At 53.0% G+C, this 9,842-nt stretch overlaps 1 protein-coding gene and 1 long non-coding RNA gene across 2 annotated transcripts in view; one reads left to right on the top strand and one right to left on the bottom strand.

Moving 5' to 3' along the window:
- Positions 1–6: 6 nt before the first annotated feature.
- The window catches only part of LOC311616235 (uncharacterized protein), a gene marked incomplete at its 5' end in the record, with an annotated part of 11,931 nt that continues 2,095 nt past the window's right edge, over positions 7–9,842 (bottom strand). The window contains 6 exon segments of the mRNA XM_084907517.1: positions 7–2,029; positions 3,552–3,638; positions 4,240–5,344; positions 6,100–6,226; positions 6,589–6,751; positions 8,787–8,961. Of these exon segments, the coding sequence (XP_084763643.1) occupies positions 1,913–2,029; positions 3,552–3,638; positions 4,240–5,344; positions 6,100–6,226; positions 6,589–6,751; positions 8,787–8,961 (1,774 nt within the window).
- On the top strand, positions 6,775–7,529 carry LOC311616234. Its single transcript, XR_014793864.1, has 2 exons — positions 6,775–6,975; positions 7,009–7,529. It is a non-coding gene; the product is annotated as an uncharacterized lncRNA (long non-coding RNA).

Genomic DNA, 9,842 nt, shown 5'->3' with positions numbered 1-9,842 from the left:
ACACAGGCATGTAGCTGAACGATGAGCACTGGCATGTAGTTTAGTGATGAACCATGTAGTTTAATGAACACAAGTATGTAGTTGAACACAGGCATGTAGTTGAACGATGAACCATGTAGTTGAATGAACACAGGCATGTAGTTGAGCAATGAACCATGTTGTTGAACAATGAACCATGTCATTGAACGATGAACACGGGCATGTAGTTGAGTGATGAGCCATGCAGTTGCGTGAACACAGGCACGTAGTTGAATGAACACAGTCACATAGTTGAACAATGACCCGTGTTGAGCCATAAATACACGTAGCTGAACGATGAACACGGGCATGTAGCTGAGTGATGAACCATGTAGTTGAATGAACACAGGCATGTAGTTGAATGAACACAGGCATGTAGTTGAATGAACACAGTCATGTAGTTGAACAACGAACACGGGCATGTAGCTGAGGGATGAACCATGTAGTTGAATGAACACAGGCACGTAGTTGAACGATGAACACGGGCATGTAGTTGAGTGATGAGCCATGCAGTTGCGTGAACACAGGCACGTAGTTGAATGAACACAGTCACATAGTTGAACAATGACCCGTGTTGAGCCATAAATACACGTAGCTGAACGATGAACACGGGCATGTAGCTGAGTGATGAACCATGTAGTTGAATGAACACAGGCATGTAGTTGAATGAACACAGGCATGTAGTTGAATGAACACAGTCATGTAGTTGAACGATGAACACGGGCATGTAGCTGAGTGATGAACCATGTAGTTGAATGAACACAGGCATGTAGTTGAATGACACAGGCATGTAGTTGAATGAACACAGGCATGTAGTTGAACAATGAACACGGGCATGTAGCTGAGGGATGAACCATGTAGTTGAATGAACACAGGTAAGTAGTTGCATGAACACAGGCACGTCGTTGAACGATGAACACGGGCATGTAGCTGAGTGATGAACCATGTAGTTGAGCGATGAACACAGGCATGTAGTTGAATGAACACAGTCACTTAGTTGAACAATGACCCGTGTTGAGCCATAAATACACGTAGCTGAACGATGAACACGGGCATGTAGTTGAGCGATGAACACGGGCATGTAGTTGAATGAACACAGTCACATAGTTGAACGATGACCCGTGTTGAGCCATAAATACACGTAATTGAACGATGAACACGGGCATGTAGCTGAGTGATGAACCATGTAGTTGAATGAACACAGTCATGTAGTTGAATGAACACAGTCATGTAGTTGAACAATGAACACGGGCATGTAGCTGAGTGATGAACCATGTAGTTGAGCGATGAACACAGGCATGTAGTTGACTCGATAGAGTCATGTCGTTGAACGATGAACACACATGTAGTTGAGTGATAAACCATGTAGTTGCACGAACACAGGCATGTAGTTGAATGAACACAGTCACATAGTTGAACGATGACCCGTGTTGAGCCATAAATACACGTAATTGAACGATGAACACGGGCATGTAGCTGAGTGATGAACCATGTAGTTGAATGAACACAGTCATGTAGTTGAATGAACACAGTCATGTAGTTGAACAATGAACACGGGCATGTAGCTGAGTGATGAACCATGTAGTTGAGCGATGAACACAGGCATGTAGTTGACTCGATAGAGTCATGTCGTTGAACAATGAACACACATGTAGTTGAGTGATAAACCATGTAGTTGCACGAACACAGGCATGTAGTTGAACGAACACAGTCACATAGTTGAACGATGACCCGTGTTGAGCCATAAATACACATAGCTGAACGATGAACACGGGCGTGTAGCTGAGTGATGAACCATGTAGCTGAACGATGAACACGGGCACGCAGTCGACTCGATACGGTCACGGCGGGCGGGACCGGGAGGCCCCGAGCACACGGCCCGCCCCCGCGCCCCTCAGTGCAGGAACCGGTCCAGCTTCTCCTGGATGCGGGCGAAGGCGTCCGAGCCCATGTAATCGACGTGGCCCTCCTCCCACCGCCGCCGCTGCTCCTCGGGGCTCAGGGCCCGCGCCTTCTCCGCGATGGCGATCCCGGACGCGGACACGGACAGCGAGAGAGAGAGAGAGAGAGAGAGAGAGAGAGAGAGAGAGAGAGAGAGAGAAACATCCATGAGGAGAGAGAATCATCCATCAGCTGCCTCCTGCACGCCCCCCACTGGGGCTGTGCCCTCAACCACCAAGGTCCATGCTCTTAACCGGGAATCGAACCCGGGACCTTTCAGTCCGCAGGCCGACGCTCTATCCACTGAGCCACACCAGCCTCGGCTTTTTTTTATTTTTTATTTTTTGTTGTTTTTTTTTGTAATTCTTGTAGTTTTTTTTATTGTTTATTGTTGTGGTAGCAGTTCTTTTACAAAACTGTAGCAACTTTGTTAATTGTGTAATGCCTTTTATACACACACACAATTTTTATTTTAAATATAGTTGATTGATTTTTTTTTTTTTTTTTTTTTTTTTACAGAGAGGAAGGGAGAGGGAGAGAGAGAGCCAGAGACATCAATCGCAGAGAAATATCGATCAGCTTGCCTCCAGCACACGCCCCCCCCCCCCCCCCCCACTGGGGATGTGCCCTCAGCCACCAAGGGAACTGCCCTTGACCGGATGGAATCGAACCCGGGACCCTTTCATCCACAGGCCAACACTCTACCCACTGAGCAACACTGGTTTTCGCAGGGGTTGAATCTTTTATTTTTATTATTATTATTTTTTTATTTTTATTGATTTCAGAGAGGAAGAGAGAAAGAAAGAGAAAAATGTCCATGAGGAGAGAGAATCACGGATCGACTGCCTCCTGCACGCCCCCCACTGGGGATGTGCCATCAGCCACCAAGGTCCATGCCCTTGACCTGGGAATCGAACCCGGGACCCTTCCGTCCAGCAGGCCGACGCTCTATCCACTGAAGCCACACCGGTTTCGGCTGCACACACATTCAAAGTCTGTCCCTTTTGTTCCTCTTACTCTCTAAGGAACAGACAGAACAGAAAGACAGCAGGGCACAGGCCCAGGGTGCGGGCTCCATCCCCAGCAGGGGGCGTGCAGGAGGCGGCCGATCCATGATTCTCTCTCCTCATGGATGTCTCTCTCTCTCTCTCTTTCTCTCTCTCTCCCTTCCTCTCTGAAATCAATAAAAATAAAAAATAAAAAAATAATAAAAATAAAAGATTCATCCCCTGCGAAAACCAGTGTTGCTCAGTGGGTAGAGCGTCGGCCTGCGGACTGAAAGGTCCCGGGTTCGATTCCCAGTCAAGGGCGTGTACTTTGGTTGCGGGCACATAACCAGTGGGGGGCGTGCAGGAGGCAGCTGATGGATGTGTCTCTCTCATCATCGATATTTCTAGCTCTCTCTATCTCTCTCTTCCTCTCTGTGAAAAATCAATAAAATATCTTTTAAAAAAATCAATAAAATACAATATTTATATATATTTTTTTTTTTAAAAAATGAGCTAACAGCTGGTGGGTGTGTGCGGGGAGACGCAGGACAGGCAGAGAGAGACCAGCAGGGGGCGGGAGTGAGCCAAGGACCGGGGTCCTACCTGCAGGGCATCCTCAGTCCCATGGGGATCCTGGTTTCCGGGCTCAGCTGCCTCCGTCCGGCCACCTTCTGTCTGGTCCGCTGGCTGCTAGGAACCCAGGGTGAGAATCAGAACAGAGAGTCAGAAACATCGACGACGAGAGAGATATTATCGATCGGCCGCTGCCTCCTGCACGCCCCCTGCTGGGGATGCGCCCTCAGCCGCCACCAAGGCCCATGCCCTTGACCGGGTGGAATCGAACCCGGGACCCTTCCCGTCCAGTAGGCTGGCGCTCTACCCACTGAGCCACACTAGCTCGGGCTTCATTTATTTCTTTTATTTTATTTTATTTTATTTTTAAAACAGCTTTTTCAGTCCTTTTTTTCCTGGTGAGTTTCTAGATCTTAATTTTTAATGATATATAATTGAATATATAATTTTTTTTTCTTCTTCTTCAGAGAGGAAGAGAGAGAGAGAGAGAGAGATATGAAAGATGAGAATCAGGGACCGGCTGCTGCCTCCTGCACGCCCCCCCTCCTGGTTGTGGAATGGAGCCCGCAACCCGGGGGACCTGTGTGCCCTCGGCCGGGAATCGAACCCGGGACCCTCCTGGTTCCTAGGTCGACGCTCTAACCGCTGCTGAGCCCACGCCGGCCGGGTTTGACTCTATTCTCGACTCTTACGTTCCGAGCGGAATCCCCCCACTTACCGAGGGCCCGGTAGACGCTTCTTCCGGAGTGTTCCGTGGCTGTTCCGGAACGTTCCGCGGCCCTTCCGGAGTTTTCCATGGCTCCTCTTCCAGAACGTTCCGCGGCTTTTCCAGAATATTCCAGGGCCCTTCCGGAATATTCCGCGGCTCTTCTGGAGTGTCCCGCAGATCTTTTGGAACGTTCCGCGGCCCTTCCGGAAGGTTCCGAGGCCCTTCCGGAATGTTTCGCGGCCCTTCTTCCGGAATGTTCCGTGGCCCTTCCGGAAGGTTCCAAGTCTCTTCCGGAAGGTTCTGAGGCTCTTCCGGAATGTTCTGTGGCCCTTCCGGAATGTTCCGTGGCCCTTCCGGAAGGTTCCGTGGCCCTTCCGGAATGTTCCACGGCCCTTCCGGAAGGTTCCGTGGCCCTTCCGGAATGTTCCACGGCCCTTCCGGAAGGTTCCGTGGCCCTTCCGGAATGTTCCGAGGCTCTTCCGGAATGTTCTGTGGCCCTTCCGGAATGTTCCACGGCCCTTCCGGAAGGTTCCGTGGCCCTTCCGGAATGTTCCGAGGCTCTTCCGGAATGTTCTGTGGCCCTTCCGGAATGTTCCGTGGCCCTTCCGGAATGTTCTGTGGCCCTTCCGGAATGTTCCGTGGCCCTCCTTCCCGAATGTTCCACGGCCCTTCCGGAAGGTTCCGAGGCCCTTCCGGAATGTTTCGCGGCCCTTCTTCCGGAATGTTCCGTGGCCCTTCCGGAAGGTTCCAAGTCTCTTCCGGAAGGTTCCGAGGCTCTTCCGGAATGTTCCGTGGCCCTTCCGGAAGGTTCCGTGGCCCTTCCAGAATGTTCCGAGGCCCTTCCGGAACGTTCCGCGGCTCTTCTTCCGGAAGGTTCCGTGGCCCTCCTTCCGGAAGGTTCCGCGGCCCGCCCGGGGCGCTCGCCCCGTACAGAGGCAGCACTCGGCGGCGGTAGATGTCCCACCACAGGTTCAGGAAGGACAGCTGGTGCCGGGGGGCCGCCCCGGGGCCGCCCTCCTCCTCCGCCAGCACCGAGCCCGTCTGCGGGCTGTACCTGTAGGTCCACGGCTTCCTGGGGCCGAGGAAGTGCACGACCTTCGCCCTCGAGCCGAACCTGAGGGGGGGGGCAGGGAGGAGAGGTCAGCGGGGTCGAGGCCGGACAGATTCAACAGCCCGGCCTGTGCGGCTCAGTGGTTAGAGCGTCAACCTATGAACCAGGAGGTCAGGGTTCGATTCCCAGTCAAGGGCACAGGCCCGGGTGGCGGGCTCCATCCCCAACCAGTAGGGGGCGTGCAGGAGGTTCGATCTATGAACCTCCTGGTTCGACCTAGGAACCAGGAGGTCACGGGTTCGATTCCCGGTCAAGGACACAGGCCCCCGGGTGGCGGGCTCCATCCCCAACCAGTAGGGGGCGTGCAGGAGGCAGCCGGTCCTTGATTCTCTCTCTTGATGGATGTTTCTCTCTCTCCCTCTCTCTCTCTCTCTTTCTATCCAAAATGAATACAAATATATTTTTTTTTAAATAAAAATTTTTAAAAAATTAAATTGAATTAAAAATAAAAAGAAATTCAGCCCAGCCAGTGTGGCTCAGTGGTTAGAGCGTCGACCTAGGAACCAGGAGGTCACGGGTTCGATCCCCAGCCAAGGGCACAGGCCCCCGGGTGGCGGGCTCCAACCCCCAACCAGCAGGGGGCGTGCAGGAGACAGCTGAGTTGATATTTCTCTCTTTTCATTGTTTCTCTCTCTCTCTCTCTCTACCTCTCCGTAAAAATAAAATATATTTTAAAAATCAGATTCTGAGCGGAACAGCCGCCCCCAGGGGGGTGGGGGTCTCGAACCCGGGACCGGGGCAGGCAGAGGGGCACTCACCGTCGGAAGGCGGGCAGGTAGGTGTAGGCGGCGGTGCAGCTCAGGTTGTAGGTGAAGGGCAGGTGCTTGTGGATGTCGGCGGTGGCCCAGCCGCTGAAAAAGCTGTTCAGCAAACCCTGATCGGCCCCTGAAAGCGAACAGAGACATGAACCAGCCAAAACCGGTGTGGCTCAGTGGATAGAGCGTCGGCCTGCTGGACGGAAGGGTCCCGGGTTCGATTACATCCGGCCAAGGGCATGGACCTTGGTGGCTGAGGGCACATCCCCGGTGGTAGGTGAGGGGGAAGAAAAAAAAAATAAAAAATCAGACGCTCTACCCCCTGAGCCACCCCAGCCAGGGCCCACATCTCGTTATTATTTTTCTATTTTTGTGTTGAAATTTTCATGCATTTGTTCTTTCCCAGGCCAAGGGGAGGAACACAGGGGGTCTGGGGGTCTGGGGGTACACCCTTCTCGGCGCCCCCAAGCCCCCCAGGCCTGCCCCGCGCACCATCGAAGCTGCCGTGGTCCGCGGCATGCTGGAGCAGCAGGCCGTGCGTGCGCAGGGACGGCCGGAAGACGAACACCCCACTGTTGAAGCAGTCGGGCCAGCCGGGGTCCGGGGCGGCCGACAACTCACTTCTTTCAAAGAGTTCATCGATGTTGCAGAGCACCTGTCCATCAGAGTGACGGGGGGAAACCCGTTAGCCACGCCCCCCTTTCCGACGGACTTCCTGTTTTGCAGGAGAGAAAAGGGGGCGGGACTTCTGGTTTGAAGAGGTGAGGGAAAGGGGGTGGGACTTCCGGTTTGAGGAGGTGATAAAAGAGGGCGGGACTTCCGGTTTGAGGAGGTGATAAAAGAGGGTGGGGCTTCGGTTTGATGAGGTGATAAAAGAGGGTGGGGCTTCGGTTTGATGAGGTGATAAAAGAGGGTGGGGCTTCGGTTTGATGAGGTGATAAAAGAGGGTGGGACTTCCGGTTTGAGGAGGTGATAAGAGAGGGTGGGACTTCCGGTTCAAAGAGGTGATAAAAGGGGGCGCTACTTCCTGTTTGATGAGGTGATAAAAGAGGGTGGGGCTTCGGTTTGATGAGGTGATAAAAGAGGGTGGGGCTTCAGTTTGATGAGGTGAGGAAAGAGGGTGGGACTTTTGGTTCAAAGAGGTGAGAAAATAGGCGGGACTTCGGTTTTGCAGGTGAGAAAAGATGGCGGATGGGAATGGGGGTGTGAGGACAATTATGTGAGGCCATAATCAATAAAATAAATTTTTTAAAAAATACTATATGATCTCAACAAAAAAAAAAAAAAAAAAGAGAAAGGAGGGCTGGACTTCCGGTTTCCACAGATGAGAAAAGAGGGGGCGGGACTTCCGGTTCAAAGAAGTTAGAAAAGGGGGTGGAAGGGAATGGGGGTGTAAGGACAATTATGTGAGGCCATAATCAATAAAATAAATTTTTTAAAAAAATACTATATGATCTCAAAAAAAATAAATAAATAAAAAGAAAGAAATGAGGGCAGGACTTCCGTTTTTTGCAGGTGAGAAAAGAGGGCGGGACTTCCGGTTTGACAGAGGAGAGAAATGAAGGCGGGACTTCTGGTTGGAAGAGGTGAGAAAAGAGGGCGGGACTTCCGGTTTGACAGAGGAGAGAAGAGGGGGCGGGATTTCCAGTTGAAGGAGGTGAGAAATGAGGGCTGGACTTCCTGTTTGCAGCCCGCTGAAAGGGAAGCAGGAGGCAGGGTGTCTGATGGGCTTCTCTCCACAAGGGCACAGTCTCGCTCCCAGAATCCCCGGCTGCTCCCAGAATCCCCGGTGCCCCCAGAATCCCCGGTGCCCCAGAATCCCCGGCTGCTCCCAGAATCCCCGGTGCCCCAGAATCCCCGGTGCTCCCAGAATCCCCGGTGCCCCCAGAATCCCCGGCTGCTCCCACAATCCCCGGTGCTCCCAGAATCCCCGGTGCCCCCAGAATCCCCGGCTGCCCCCAGAATCCCCGGTGCCCCCAGAATCCCCGGCTGCCCCCAGAATCCCCGGTGCTCCCAGAATCCCCGGTGCCCCCAGAATCCCCAGTGCTCCCAGAATCCCCGGTGCCCCCAGAATCCCCGGCTGCTCCCAGGATCCCCGGTGCCCCCAGAATCCCCGGTGCCCCCAGAATCCCCGGTGCCCCCAGGATCCCCGGCTGCCCCCAGGATCCCCGGCTGCTCCCAGAATCCCCGGTGCCCCCAGAATCCCCGGCTGCCCCCAGAATCCCCGGTGCCCCCAGAATCCCTGGTGCCCCCAGAATCCCCGGTGCTCCCAGAATCCCCGGCTGCTCCCAGAATCCCTGGTGCCCCCAGAATCCCCAGTGCCCCCAGAATCCCCGGGTGCTCCCAGAATCCCTGGTGCCCCCAGAATCCCCGGTGCCCCCAGGATCCCCGGCTGCTCCCAGAATCCCCGGTGCCCCCAGAATCCCCGGTGCCCCCAGAATCCCCGGTGCTCCCAGAATCCCCGGCTGCCCCCAGAATCCCCGGTGCCCCCAGAATCCCTGGTGCCCCCAGAATCCCCGGTGCTCCCAGAATCCCCGGCTGCCCCCAGAATCCCCGGTGGCCCCAGAATCCCCAGCTGCTCACCAGCGTCTCTCTCCCAGAATCCCCGGTGCCCCCAGAATCCCCGGTGCCCCCAGAATCCCCAGTGCCCCCAGAATCCCCTGCCCCTCCCAGAATCCCCTGCTGCTCACCAGCGTGTCGGCGTCCAGGAACACGGCCTTGCGGTAGCGCGTGAGGGCCCAGCAGTGCAGCTTGGTGAGCGTGGGGCCCAGCTCCGGCCGCCGCAGGAGGGCCAGGCGGGCGGGGTCCGCGCCGTCCGCCAGGCTGACCTCCACCACCTCATCGAACACCCTCCGGAGGAGGGCCCTGGCGGAGGCGCTGTCGATCCCTCACCCATCCACCCGTCACCCATCCTGTCTCTGTCATCTATCAATCATCTATTTATCAATCCATCACATCTCCAACTATCATCTATCCATCCATCACCATCTATCCATCACCCATCTATCCATCACCCATCCTATCTCTGTCATCTATCAATCATCTATTTATCAATCCATCACATCTCCAACTATCATCCATCTATCCATCACCATCTATCCATCATCCATCTCACTCTGTCATCTATCTATCATCTATCAATCCATCCTATCTCTGTCATCTATCTATCATCTATCAATCCATCCTATCTCTATCATCTATCCATCATCCATCCTGTTTCTATCATCTATCAATCATCTATTTATCAATCCATCACATCTCCAACTATCATCTCTCTATCCATCACCCATCCTATCTCTATTATCTATCAATTATCTATTTATCAGTCCATCACATCTCCAACTATCATCTATCCATCCATCACCATCTATCCATCACCCATCTATCCATCACCCATCTATCCATCACCCATCCTATCTCTGTCATCTATCAATTATCTATTTATCAATCCATCACATCTCCAACTATCATCTATCCATCCATCACCATCTATCCATCATCCATCTCACTCTGTCATCTATCATCAATCCATCCTATCTCTATCATCTATCTATCCATCATCCATCCATCCATCACCCATCCTGTCTCTATCATCTATCAATCATCTATTTATCAATCCATCACATCTCCAACTATCATCTATCCATCCATCACCATCTATCCATCATCCATCTCACTCTGTCATCTATCTATCATCTATCAATCCATCCTATCTCTATCCATCACCCATCCTATCTCTATTATCT

Source organism: Pipistrellus hanaki, assembly GCF_964339955.1.
Source record: "Pipistrellus hanaki genome assembly, contig: scaffold_146, whole genome shotgun sequence".
Lineage (NCBI taxonomy): Eukaryota > Metazoa > Chordata > Mammalia > Chiroptera > Vespertilionidae > Pipistrellus > Pipistrellus hanaki.
Note: the sequence above shows the minus strand (reverse complement) of the source record. Positions and strands in the feature narration are given on the sequence as shown.